At 37.1% G+C, this 15,317-nt stretch overlaps 1 protein-coding gene across 1 annotated transcript in view; it reads right to left on the reverse strand.

Annotated features, from left to right (window-relative positions):
* The window catches only part of LOC131990292 (multiple epidermal growth factor-like domains protein 11), a 210,004-nt gene that overhangs the window by 76,970 nt on the left and 117,717 nt on the right, over positions 1-15,317 (reverse strand). Inside the window, exon 7 of the mRNA XM_059355636.1 lies at positions 4,299-4,545. Within this exon, the coding sequence (XP_059211619.1) occupies positions 4,299-4,545 (247 nt within the window). The remainder of the gene's footprint in view (positions 1-4,298; positions 4,546-15,317) is intronic.

The raw sequence follows: 15,317 nt of genomic DNA on the forward strand, positions 1-15,317 counted from the left end.
CGCTTCTCCAAATCATTCGTCAAGACTTTTAAATTCTTCATAGGGTTTTTTTAATTATTATTTATTTATTATTTTATTTTTTCCTTATTTCTTAAATTTTTAAAGCAATGAGGCCTATACATAATCTCTATGCAGTAGGCTATCACAGGCTTTTATAATGTGTCCATTCTAATCTCCATGTTGTCTGATGTGTGTTGTTTCGACTATTTATTTATTGACTATTTGTTGTGGTCCGTATGAACCAAGACAACCTGCTGCTCAAAATGAATCGCCCCTTGTGGGATTAATAAAGTTGTTTGAATTGAATTGAACTGAATTGGTGAATAAAAGTACAAAAGTATCAGCATCAAAATGTACTTAAAGTATCAAAAGTAAAAGTACTCGTTATACAGAATGGACCCACTCAGATTGTTATTTATATTTCAAATGTATTATTATATTATTCTTGTTGGTGCATTTATGTAAGCAGCATTTTCATTTTCATTTTCATTTTCACACACACACACACACACACACACACACACACACACACCTCTCAGTTGCTCTGAGCTCTCGACTAAAATGAGCTTATCAATAACTTTTATGTCCTCCTGTCTTCTGTCAGCAGGAACAGTCAGAGCCTGATGGAGATCACATATGATTTAATCTGATTACATTCATTGTACCTGGTATAATAATGGTATTAATATGAGTCTCCAGTGTCCACACCGGGGTCAGACTGAGATCAGATCACTGTGTCCAGCTAAAACAGCCCACTGTTCCCTCGTCTTATTGTCTCCTCCTGCTGCTGCTGTCGGCTGCTTCATAGTGGAGTGGATTTTCACTTTTCCTGTCTCAACCCAATCCCACAAATAATTCCTGTCCTGTTCCGATCTGGGAACACTGACTCTTGTTCCATTCTGTTCTAGTGTTCAAACCCAAAATGCCTTCACTGCAGGGTACAACAACTGAAAAAACACATTGGATCCTGTTTCTAACATTTTTGGAGGGCTGCAGTCTGTATTTCTTTATATATTTCTTTATCTTTATAAGTCTTATCTTTTTAATTTGGCTTTTACTTGAACCATTTTAAATATTTTTTTGCTCATGCATCTTAGTGTTACATCATCTTCTCTTTTATTTATTTATTTGCTATTATTTATTAGTATTTTTATATATATATATATATATATATATATTATCATGCTTTACTTTTTTATTATTTATTATTATTTATTTAGTTTTAATTTTAATTTTATCTTACCTTATTTTATTTTATTTTATCTAATTCATTCCTAAGCTGCCTCTAGTGTTTCCTCACTGCTCCACGTGGAGATGATGCTTCCTCAGTTTGTGCTTTGTTTATAATGGGATGGGTTGGGGTGGAGGGTGTTTGCTTTTAAAAAAAATGTTTTTAGTATTATTTTTTTTTCTCCTGAGGCACTTTGTGTTTCTTTTCTTTTGTATGAACAGTGCTATACAAATAAAGTTTGATTGATTGATTGATTGATATATAAAAACTGACATATTGTTATTATTACTGCTGTTCTACCTGCTCCTGTTCACTGTTTTTCTGTCCTATGAAGAATAAGAAAATTGTCCTCCATCTCTCTGGAATCCCACAGGAATTGAATGACCCACAGCATAGTGATGCACGGGCCAACCCGTAAGCTGCAGGTCACCCGGGGTCGGGTTGGATCAGGTCAAGAAAGGTAGCTAGCACAGCACTCATGAAATTATTTTCATCTCTACTTTTCAGGGCTTTATAGGGGAGGTGGTGGTCTCCCTGCTGCTGCCCCTGAACCGATGCACACTGCAGGACGGATAGGCATGTTGCATGAAAAGCAGTTTTAGGATGTTTTAAATGTGCATTACCAACCTGCAGCAGGAGGCCTGAGCTCAGAGCACCAACCTTACACCGGGCTGCACAGTGATTTCCTTTACTGTTTTATTTCTCTTTCGGGACCTTTCTCTGGGTGTTGCATGGAGATAAACACTCCCTGGCACCTGGAGCTGGTTGTTGTTACATGTGGACCGCAGTAACACTTGTCCAGTGTTTCTGTCCTCATATACAGCTGCACTTTCAATTGTTCAACCACTTTCTGACTACAGCTGATCACCCAAGTGCATTTTAATGTAACTTTTTAAAATTTTAGTAAGAAAAATCAACCTGATCAATAACAGTACAGGGGACGTGCAGTAAACAAGCTGCCTACAATATTTAGTTTATTCTAGTTTTGTTTATCTCCATTAAATAAATACAGGTATGACGTTTGATTTGAAGCACTGTGTTAAAAATCATGTTTTTGTTTTGTTTCTGACAGTGTGTTGTTAGTTGACACATTTTATTTAGACGTCAGGATTAGATTCTGTTGATTGTATAAGCAGTTTAAAACACATCAAACCTTTTAGAGCATGCATGGGTTTTCCCCCACAGGTTTTAGTTCATAACTTACAAAATTTAAAAAAAATTCTTTTTCAGCAAAATGAAATTATTCCTTCGTATGTTTCTTCAATATATTACTTAAATGCATTCATGGATAAAAAATATTTGACCACCCTAGTTTTCTAACTAATTGTTAATTTTAATATCTGGTACAACTAAATGTACATTTGTTTGGACAAATATAATCATAATGACAAAAATAGCTGATAAGAGTTTAATTAAAGGGCTGATATCTAGACATTTTCCATGTTTTCTTGATAATAACCAAAATCTTTATAAAGAAAAACATGGCAAATGTCGAGATATCCGCTCTTAAATTAAACTCTTATCAGCTATTTTTGATATTATCGTTATATTTGTCCAAACAAATGTACCTTTAATTGTACCAGGCATTAAAATTAACATTAATTGGAGAAAAAAAATATGAGGGGCCGTACAAGCCATAATTCATTCTGGTCCTCTCACACACATACATTCTCCTTTCACATACATATATTTTCACTCTCACACACATACATACATTCTCCTTACACATACGTATATATTTCACTCTCACATACATACATTCTCCTTTCACATACATATATTTTCACTCTCACACACATACATACATTCTCCTTTCACATACATATATTTTCACTCTCACACACATACATTCTCCTTTCACATACACATATATACTTCTCACATATATAGCTCCTCCTCCTGGAGCAGGAAGTCACTCTCAAACCAGGAAATGCATACGCAAGACTTACTCAGCTTATCTTAACTTGATATTAAATAGCAGAACTTTACAATGAAGCTATTCAAAGTTTTCCTGTTTTCTTATTTGTTGCAGTTTTTAATTTTTGGAGTAAGTAGCAATGAAGATGACATTAGACATTTTTTTAACATATTTTTATGGCGGGTTGCAACCATTGCTTATTAGGTGTATACCGCCACCTACTGTACCGGAGTATGTAGACGATAAATGCTGCCTTCCGTTTCCACTATACTCCTTCCTTTTCCACTATACTTTCACTCACACATACATACATTCTCCTTTCACATACATATATTTTCACTCACACATACATACATTTTCCTTTTACATACATATATTACTTATAATATGAAAATGTATAAATATGAGAGTGAAAATATATGTATGTGTGAGTGAAAATATATGTATGTGAAAGGAAAATGTATGTATGTGTGTGAGAGTGAAAATATATGTATGTGAAAGGAGAATGTATGTATGTGTGTGAGAGTGAAAATATATGTATGTGAAAGGAGAATGTATGTGCGAGAGTGAAAATATATGTATGTGTAAGGAGAATGTATGTGTGTGAGAGTGAAAATATATGTATGTGAAAGGAGAATGTATGTGTGTGAGAGTGAAAATATATGTATGTGAAAGGAGAATGTATGTGTGTGAAAGTGAAAATATATGTATGTGTAAGGAGAATATATGTGTGTGAGAGTGAAAATATATGTATGTGAAAGGAGAATGTATGTGTGTGAGAGGACCAGAATGAATTATGGCTTGTACGGCCCCTCATAAAAAAAGGTCTAATATTTTTTTCTATGACTGTATATATAGTTATTTAAAGAAAATCACCCTTCCTGGTCATGTAATAAAACCTGCTAATGTAGAATTTATTTGATGGATTTTATAATGTCAGTCATTGGTGACCCCTCGCAGCAAGTTTCAATTAAATCTACCTTAATAATGAAGAACATGGATGAAGTATTAAAATTGCATTTAAAAGCAGTTACATAAATTCCTTTTTTTTCAATCTCAAACTTCTTTATTTTAATTCTGGAAATCACAGCATCAGTGAAAGGAGAACTGAGCTGGACTGGCGTGCAGCTCAGCCTGCAGGTTACTCACAAGGCTCCGGTGTATCCGGGCGCACACAGGCACTCTCCCGTCTGATGGTGGCAGGTGGCGCCGTTGAGGCACTGACACTCCAGCAGGCAGTCCTTCCCGTAGAGGTTGGCGTCGCAGGGTTCTTCGCAGCGCCAGCCCTGGTACCCGTCGGTGCAGACGCAGGCGCCGGTGATCGGGTTGCATTTGGCCCCGTTTCTGCACTGACAGCGGTTACTGCAGTGGGGGCCCCAGAAGTCACTCTCACAGCCTGGACAGAGAGGAAGAGGAGGAGGAGGAGGTGGAGGTTAGTCTACATGTGATTTAAAACTGTGTGATCACAGTCTGAAAAGTCTGAAAGGTCTGAGGAGTCAGAATTAAGTAATCCACACAGAGTTCAACAGGTGAGAAAAGACGAGTCTGTCAAATGTTTTCAGGAACACGTTTCAGTTTAACTGAGCAGAAAGGAGAAAGTTTGTCCCCCAGCCGTGAGGAGGTCTCAGTGTTAAGTGTAAAGTGTGACAGGAGACTTTGGCCAATCAAAGATAATTTCAGATTGTCTGTTTTTATTCTTATTTTTTGAAAAGCAGTTTGTGTTGCATTTTTATGTATGAAAAGCGCTATATAAATAAAGTTTGATTTGATTTGATTTGAGAGAGGGGGCGAAACTATTGGCTGCTCAACAAATAATCCCTTCAGCTGATGGCCCAAAAGGGAAACCAAAGCATCTGGATCACACCCTACTGGATTATGAAGCCCTTGAAAGAGAAAAATAAAGGTAAAAACTAGAGCCGGGACTTTAACGCGTTAATTAAGATGAATTAATTACACAAAAATTAACGCATGAAAAAATTGACGCATTTTAATCGCACTTATTTTTGCACTGCGGAACGTTTCTCACTGGATGAGTTTCAGGCGGACCGATTATACTGGAGCACCAACTAGCGTTCATGAGTTCAGACAACAACAATGATGGATGATGGGACATTTTGTTACAAAAAAACAACGGATGGCAGCGTCGATAAGAGCATGGTTGTGTTGCTATGCAACATGGAATTCACATATCACTGCAGCACATCCAGCCTCAAGTATCACCTCAATGCAAAACATATAGCAGCTAGCGTGGACGCTAGTGTGCCTATAGCTAGTGTCTACCTACCTATAGGCTACCTGAATTTCTGAAGTGTACTATATTTCTAAATATGCTATTGCTACACTTAATGGCAAAAATTGCACTGGTCTGTTGGACTTAAAAAATAAACAATATTATTGTTGCTTAAGCTTATGTATTCAGTCATTATTCAATGGTATACTAAAAATCCATGTGAAAAAAATTACTTCTCGCTGTTCTCAGGTCAAATATTTACATGCGATTAAAATGCGATTAATTTCGATTAATTACGATTAATTAATTACAAAGCCTGTAATTAATTAGATTAATTTTTTAATCGAGTCCCGGCCCTAGTAAAAACGTGACAAATGGACATACTACATGGGAGACAAACCCCTGGTCTCCTGGGTGAAAGGTCTCCCCTTTTCCATTCACACTAAATCCTACATCCTACTCCTACTCCTGACTACAGCTGCAACATTCAGAACATTTTTTTTTACGAGCTGATAGCCCAAAACCAAAGCCCCTGGAATAAACCCTGCTGGCTGTTAGTTCAGTAAAGGGTCTTCCTTGGAGGTGGAGGTGATTTAAAACTGTGTGATCATCAATCTGCACCAGTTCAGAGGTCTGAGAGGTCTGAGGAGTCATGGACAGAATGAAGTAATCCACACAGAGTTAAACAGATGAAGTCAGGTGAGATAAGACGAGGAGACAGCAGGAACCAGATTTATCAACTAACACTTATACTTAAAGCTCTCAGAGACTTTAGAGTAAGATTTTCTCAGCTGAAAGTGAGAAATAAAACACTCGTACTAACAGGGAAGAGCAGGAGGGACATGTAGGAGCAGCGGTTTTTACAGCATCCAGTCGGTGATAATGGATTATTTTGAGGGAAATTTTGAAAGAGACATTTACAATAGCATGAAGTAATTTTGATAAATGTCACAATTCTAAGGTTAGATTTAGTTATTTTTCCTGATAGTGTCAACGGTTCAAGGACCATGTTGATAATGTGAGTTTCTGGCTGATAAATGATGTGATTTGATTGTTACAACGTGCCTTTTCAACCCACCAAATGTTGTTGTTGTTGTTGTTGTTGTTGAAAGGGTTGTAGGGTTCATTAAACAGATTTTTTTTTCACAATAAAAGTTGTGCGTTGCTGCAGTCACACAAAGAGATAATATTCGGCTCCTGTTTATTTCCATTCTATGCAGACAAAGAGACGGATAAAACTTTTCTTTCCAGTGACAGAGCAAACATCATGTGGAGTTCAACTCAACCAACAACAAAGACCTGTGTGTGTGTGTGTGTGTGTGTGTGTGTGTGTGTCTGTGTTCTTGTACTTCCTACATTGTGAGGACCAGAACACGTTTTTGACCAATAGAGTGAGGACATTTTTGCAAAGTGAGGACATTTCGGCCAGTCCTCACTTCTTTAAAGGCTTTTTTTGAGATTTCAGACATTGTTTTAAGGGTTCAGGTTACATGATAATGATAATTAAAACTGAAACTGTATTGTGTGGTTACAAAACTAACTAAAATTATAGTGAAAATGTCCTTAGTTTTCGTCTTTGTCAACTTTTTTCATACATAATGAAGATGGATCCGACAAAGGAAATAAAGGCAAAATTTACTGTGACATCTTTTAAGCTCCCACCCAACAAATGCCCCATTACAAAAAACTACAACTAATAAAAACTAAAATAAAACTGAAGCATTTCAAAAAAATAAATACTAAACTAAAACTAGCAAACTAAAAACTCATTAAAACTAACTGAATTCGAAAACAAAAATTCACAACAAAATTAAAACTAAAATGAATGAAAAATTCAAAACTATTATAACCTCGCAAGGGAATTCACTGTTGCAATGAGGGCCCTCACAAAGATAGAAGTACAAGAATGTGTGTGTGTGTGTGTGTGTGTGTGTGTGTGTGTGGTTGACCTCACTAGGCTTACATCTGTGTGTTTTAGGGACAGTTAGGATTTTTTTAAAGATGCAGTTGATAACTTTTATGTAAAGAAATTTTGTCATATTTGTTTATCTTTATGCTGACAGCGAGGACAGTAAACATCATGTTCCTCTGTCTCCTTCTGGTGCTTTTTTAAAATAGCATACGTAAGAAGTAAATACTTTTTGAATTTCATTTCTATCTGCTACAGAGGTTGAAAAATCGATTATTTAGTAGGAAGCGTTAGCACTTCTGTTGTCAGGTTTTAGGGGGTTATTTTAAAATCACCCAGAGGTTTTCCAGGCATTTTTTCCAGGCATTTTAGGCCTAAATGGGTAAAGTAAAAATCATACATGACAGAAATATACAATATACATACATTACACATTGCATTAACTTCATATATAAAACAGATAAAATAAACCATAAAATAATATGACATACATAAAAACATATAAAAACATATAAGACAGTATTAAAAAAAGAGGGTAGAGTAAGGTAAGAGGTAGTGGTATTATCATTGTTAGAAGAAGCAACAATACTACTGCTTTTAAAAGAGCCTTTACCTAACTAAAAGCTTGAGAAAAAAGATTTTTAGTCTGTTTTTAAAGGAAGACACTGTTGTAACAGATCTGAGTTCATGTGGTAAAGAATTCCAGAGAGTAGGACCAGAATGGCTGACGGCACCATGAGCTGCTTTAGTGTTTATTCTGGGTGAGGAAACCTTTATGTGATGATCTCAAGGATCTGTCTGACGTGTATTTACAGAGCATGTCAACAAAAGAGGGAGGTAGGCTATTCATAGCTTTGAAAACAAGAAGAAGTATTTTAATCCTTAGAAATCTAAGCATTCACATTACTTAATCCTTTGGAGTTTGGGGCTATTTTGTCGGTTTTGGACTCCTTTTCATTCTGCCTGTATAAACCACTTAAAAATCTTTACCATGAAATGTTGGTATGATTGTTTTCAGCACAACCTCACCTATATGACCTGATTACTTTTTTAATTTTGAACACACAAAAACATTTTTTTTTTTTTTTTTTTTTTTTTTATACAAAAAACACACATAAAACATGAAAAACAAACCAAAAAACACACACAAAATTACAAAAAACTCATAAGCACACTCAAAACACACCAAAAACATAATAAAAATACAACAAACACACAAAAATTACGAAAAACACACATGAAAAACACGAAAAAAACAGTAAACACGAAAGATTGCATTACAATTGCTAAATGCACAAAGCTAAATTAGAAAAATCTCTGCAAAAAAAAGTAAAATCATGTTAATACACTTCGGTGTTATAGGTGTTTTTTTTTTTACCTTTGCTAAAAAAGGGTTGATGCATTAAATGGGACATGGAAACTTCTGTAAAAGCCAAAACTTTAGAGTTCAGCTGACAGCAGGACTCCATGCTGCTTCGTTTTTACATCATGACGTCATGAAGACGTCGTGCTCCGGAGGTTTTTGTGGACTCCGGAGGGTTAAAATGGATTCTTTGTTTTACTGGTAGCCAGTGAAGAGAGATTAAAACAGGAGCAGAGCAGAGTCGTCTCATCATCTGTCAATCATGACACTGAGTGCTGATGAACTTTGACTATATTCTCCGTAAAATCAACTTTGGTATTGGTTTTTTATTTCGATCCAAGAACTGTTTTACACTTAATGTTCGAAGGAAACTTGCCCTACAACTTATTTTACCGTTTTTTGATTACGCTGATGTAGTATATCTAAATGCATCTAAAACCAATCTTCTACCCCTCAATACAGCATATAACTGTCTATGTAGATTTGTTCTTGGTTGTTTATTTTACACTCATCACTGTATCATGCATAGCACACTCAAATGGCCCACACTCAATATAAGAAGACATATTCACTGGCTACAGTTTATTTTTAAATGTATACATTGCAATTATCCTGTCTATTTACAACAATTTTTGATTCCATATTCCTCAACATATCAATTACGACACTCATCTCAGTACTTCTCTGGTAAAAAAGCATTTAAGTTCAAAGCGCCATCGGACTGGAATAATCTTCCTTTAAACATACGATCATTGACGTCTTTTCATAGTTTTAAATATGCCCAGTCTTCTTATTTTGAGTTAAACTGCACATGTTTCAGATAATATTATGTCATATTTACTTTTTATTTTTATTTTTAAAAATGCAATTTCAATTTACAATAATATTATGTTACTTCTTTCAGTTTTACTAGGCTAATATTATGGCCAACTTGTGGCCATTGAGAGGTTGTGATTATTCTTGTGTTCATTCTTGTGTTCATTTTTTGTTTGTTATGTTTGTGTTGATGCCTGTTGTCTTTGTTGTTGTATGTCTGTAAATTGTTGAGTGTTTTGTTTTGTAATGTACTTTAGGACCCCCTCGAAAATGAGAGGATTCCTCTCAAGGGGTTTATCCTACTCAATAAATTTCTGATGATGATGATGATGAACTGCAGTCAAACTATCAAACTAGACATCGCTGATCAAACACCAATCAGGATTCTGTTACTGTGTCGACGTTTTTCTCCTCAAATATTTTCAGAAACAAATTTAGTTGAACTTTAAATGACAATGTTTCTCACCAGGAGGACTCGGTGTATTTTGCAGCCTGCCCTTCCTGCCTGGCTAAGCTCTCACATCACTTCAGAAATACATCCAAACCACGTATGATGATCCAGTTTGAGAGACTTGAGCCCTTATTTTTATTTGACTCTTGTACTCCAGACTGCAACATTTAGATAGTTTTTCACAAGCTGACAGCACCACAAGAGTGAAAGCAACGCATCTGGATCACACCCTGCTGGTTTAGGAAGCCCTTGAAAGAGAAAATTAAGGCTGCAAACTCTTTGTAAAAGATTGTGAAATATGTAAAATAAATGCATGTAAATGCTGGAAGTTAAGGTTAAGAGGACATCGTGAGCACCACAAGTGACATAGTCATATAAGTCAGGTATAAATATGACACACAGGCGTATTTCTAATAACATTGTTGACTTTTGTGTTGACCTGGGACACAAACCTTGGTGTCCTGGATGAAAGTTCTGGGTTTGTTTGATCCGTCCGCCCTGAGAGCAACTTTTCATGCTCAGTCTATTGAATCTGCATCAGTAGTTCTCTAGAAGTTAAAGTGTCACGAGGACGTCCTGAGCACCAGAAGTGACAGTAATAATATTGTCTACTTTCATGTTGACATGGGACACAAACCTCAGTCTCCTGGTTCTGTGACTTTTCATACTCAGTTTTCTCTCTTTCCCTTTTGCATTCACACTCTGTAACGACATATCCACATTGGTGTCTTTCATAAATCCTACGTCCTACTTCTACTCCTGCAACGCCCTCCTGACGGGCCAGCCTGCACAATAAAACCGCTTCAGATGATCCAGAACGCGGCGACGGGCCTGGTATTATACACACCGCTGCTCATCCAGCTCCACTGGCTACCTGTTGCAGCCCGCATCAAATTCAAATCTCTAATGCTCGCCTACAAAGTTGTCTCTGGTACTGCAGCCAGCTACTTGAGCGCCCTGATTCAGACATATGCTACCTCCCCCCAGTTTGCACTTCCAATGAACGGCGCCTGGCTCTACCCCCCGTTGGTCCAAGGCAATCCAGACTCTTTGCACTTCTTGTTCCCCGTTGGTGGAACCACTACCAGTTCCTACCAGAGCAGGAGCGTCCCTCTATGCCTTTAAAAACCTCCTGAAGACCCAGCTCTTCAGAGAGCATCTTCTCTCCTAGACCACACCACAACTCTACTCCTTAAAGAATCATCACTAGTACTTCTTGCTGCACTAATGGCTCTTATTGCACTATACCTTGATTGTTCCCCTTTTTTCCTGTAAGTCGCTTTGGATAAAAGCGTCTGCTAAATGACTAAATGTAAATGTACTCCTGACTGCAGCTGCAACACTCAGAAAAGTTTTTCACAAGCTGATGGCCCAAAAGTGAAACCAAGTGATCACACCCTGCTGGTTTATGAAGCCCTTGAAAGAGAAAAATAAAGGTAAAAATGTGACGCATGGACATACTACTTCTAATAATATCATCGACTTTTATGTTGACATGGGACACAAACCCCTGGTCTCCTGAGTGAAAGGTCTCCCCTTTGCGTTCACACTCTGTAACTTCAATTCTGTATTGGTGTCTTTCATAAATCCTCCGTCCTACTCCTACATCTACTCCTGACTGCAGCTGCAACATTCAGGACACACAGTCATAGAAAAAAAATTGAGACCACCCTTGTTTTCTTCAAATTCTTTTCTTGATAATAACCAAAATCATTATCAAGAAAACCATGGAAAATGTCTAGATATCAGCTCTTAAATTAAACTCTTATCAGCTATTTTTGTTGTTATCATTATATTTGTCCAAACAAATGTACCTTCAGTAGTACCAGGCATTAAAATGAACAGGAAATTAAAGAAAAATGGTGGTCTAATATTTTTTTCCATGACTGTATATTATTATTTAGTTACAAACAAAACAAATGTTTTAGTTTTCATTTAAGTGTTTGAGTGTCAAGCAGTCAGGCCGAGTTAAACCTCTGAAGTCCAGGAGATTTTGGTTCAAATTTGTCAACTTCCTATGCGTTCATTTCTGTCTTTGTTTAGCATCTGTCAGTCTGTCCTTACATCACATGCTTGGCTCCTTTTTCTCAACACAAATTTGGCTAACAGTCAGATTTTTCATTTTATTTTAATTAACAAAGTATAAAGCTGCCAGAAACCAAAAATACAAACAACCAAAATCTCCTGGACTTCAGAGGTTTAAGATATTAGCAGCTGCAGACAAACAGATTAGACAACAGTCCAGATATGTATAACTCTATTGGTCCCAGGCTTCGTGAATACTGGCAGAAAGTTTTACAGCAGTTTAACCTCCACTGAGGCACCTTGAACGTCTCTGTGGAGGAGCAGATGTGGTAAATCTGCACACTGTCAGCTCTAAATGTCAGCACGAGGCAACGGCCTGAAGGATCCTGATCCGCTCTTCTCATAAAGCAGCAGACGTGACATCGGTAAACTCCGTACAGCACGCTGATGTTTACCCGCCCAGCTGGTCGCAGAGCTCTTCATACCGCCACATACCTTAGTGCACGCCGGCTCTATTTATACAGTGACTTTAAAACTATAAAGTCACATACAGCTAAGCACAGAAATAGAGTTTAAGGAGAAGTTTTTAAAATTCCAGCTAATTTGATGCTTTGGAGGAGAGTAAGCCTCAGTCTGTGCAGCTGCAGCACAAATCCTGCCACTGATGTTGAGTTACTGGTGAAAAAAATGCACTGAACTACACTTTACCTGTTTAAAGGAATCAATTAGTGCACTCATTACTCCCTGCAAACAGAAGTAAGTTGCTCTTTTTGTTTCAAACATTTAACCTAAAACCATTGCAGCAGCACCAAGGATATTCTTATCAAGAATATTTCAAACTTTCCAGCATTATCTGATTTTCTGGCTGTTCTGACGTAAAGGCTGAATAACACCACTTGTATATTTTCCCCACATTGTACTAAAAGATTAAAGAGAACCACAGTACAGAGTCCTTCAGACCAGCAGCGTCACTGCTGCTTCGTACTCTGACCTTAGATTTGCATTCATCACTTCTTTTCACAGGAAAGTGTTCGTGTTCACAGCTTTAGGCAAACTGAAAGAATCTGCAGAAAAATGAGACTTCTGCAGAAAAACAGAGTCTGATCATTTATGAAACTTTGTAAAAAAACAACATTTGGACATTTAAAGCCACTTGCAGAGGTGAGGGAGTCATTTCAACTTCTCTCTTTTTTATTCTTCAACCAAAATTTAATTTCCTTGTGAACAAACAGCTGCAAGACTGTAATCCTGCTCCAGAAGAGATAGTCGAAAAATGTGCATCATTATCCTCAGACTTTATATTATGATCTCTCTGAGTCTGCAGGCTTTCTCTCTACCTTCATGTACAGCCGTTTGGATCAGTTGTTAACACTTTTTTGCCCTAAATATTATCATAAAAATGATAATTTAAGAGACACTGACTGGGAGGTGCAATAAAGGTATAATACGTAACTTTTTCCCACATTAAAATGTCTAAAAACAACCGGAACTATGTTATATAGTTAGTTGATTCCCACAGAGAAGTCTGTCATTATTATTGTTTATTGTTGTTAATGTTACTGTTATTGTTATCAGCGGGTATGTGCTGGCAGGTTGAGCAGGTCGTTATCAGGCCTTTCAATGGCCGCTCGCTGAAAACGGAGCTGAACGTTCAGTTTAAAAGACGTAGTTTTCTTATGATTATGCTACAAAACCACTTCTGCTGGGCTAGGGAAAAAAAAATCCTGGTGAAGTGTTCTGAAACATAGTTTAAAACATATAAATAGTTTAGAAAAGTAAAATAAATGCACGTAAATTATGTCAGTCTCATATCTAATAATATCATAAATGCTGAAACAAGGCGCAGTCTTATTCAACTTTAAGCAGCCAAGTGCTCCAAATTCTTTATAAAAGATTTTTGGTCATTATATGGCAATTTTATACATTTTTTGGTATTTTTATGTCTTCTGGTAATGTTGTGTCTTTTTTAGTAATTGTATTTATTCATTGGTCATTTTATGTCCTTTTTGTTCATTTTACATCCTTTTTTTTTTTTTTTTTTTTTTTTTTTACATCTCCAGGGTGAAAGTTCTGGGTTTGTTTGACCTGTGCACCCTGAGAACGACTTTTCATGCTTTGTCTCCTTTGCTTCCTCTTCGCATTCTGCAGAATCTGCAGAAAGTTAAGTTACGGGGATGACTTGAGCCCCAGAAGTGGCTAATTCAGGTAAAAAGATCGGACGTTACTTCTAACATCCTCAACTTTCGTGTTAACATGGGACACAAACCTCAGTCTCCAGGGTGAAAATTTGTTTGAGCCGCCTGCCCTGAGCAACAAGATCTCTGAGCTAAACGACAGAACAGGTGGTCTGTCAATAGCACCCAAAACGACACATATGAGTGTTTCACTCGTACAGAGCAGATCACTTCAAACAATAGCACACACGTCATTAAACATAAATGTAAGATTCACTGTTGTAAAAGAAAGGCTACAAAATCGCTGATCTCTGTTTAGGGCCAAAAACGTCCTGGTTTGTCGTTATAAAAGACAGTTTAACCAGTAAATAAATGCATGTAAGTACCAGAAGTGACATAGTTCAGTAAAAACGTGATGCAGGAAGTTAATTCTTCAAATGTTGCACTTTGGTTTCACATGGGACACCAATGCTGTTCTAATTTTGTGTCTTTTTTTGTTAATTTTGTGTCTTTTATTGGTAATTTAATTTCTCTTTTTGGTCATTTTATATTTTTGGGGGCATTTTTATGTCTTTCTGGTAACATTGTGCCTTTTTTGGTCATTTTATTTATCATTGGTAATTTCATGCCTTTTTTGGTCATTTTACATCCTTTTTTTCCCTTTTTTTTTACGTCTCCAGGGTGAAAGTCCTGGGTTTGTTCGACCCGTCCACCTCCCCTCCCTCCTTAAGTGCACTTTCTACCAACAGGTGGAGCAGGCCCCTACTCTCCCATACTGAATGATAACAACCATTCAACATATGATAATATTCAAATCAGATAGATAATCAGCTGTGATTGGCACGGCGAGAGCCACGAGGGGTGAAAGTCTAAATGGCAGCGGTACAAGATGCAAATAAAAGATGAGCTCTGCAGAGTCAGCTGGTTTCCAGGCTGTGAGGGAGCAGCAGCAAATTCCATATTGTGTAAAAACACTCAAATATTACTTTATCCTGACGTGACATGATAACAGCTCAGAGGGAAACGCCACAAACAGCCGCCTGCAGTGGAGACACGCAGCGTGATGGATGCAGTTCCCTGCAAACAGCACACAGCGGTCCCATCAGGATAAAACAGCACAAAACTCTGCTTTAACATCTTCATTCTCTCACACTCTGCATATACAGGATTGTGCTATGGGTTGCCATTTGTCCTATATTC

Source organism: Centropristis striata, chromosome 2, assembly GCF_030273125.1.
Source record: "Centropristis striata isolate RG_2023a ecotype Rhode Island chromosome 2, C.striata_1.0, whole genome shotgun sequence".
NCBI lineage: Eukaryota > Metazoa > Chordata > Actinopteri > Perciformes > Serranidae > Centropristis > Centropristis striata.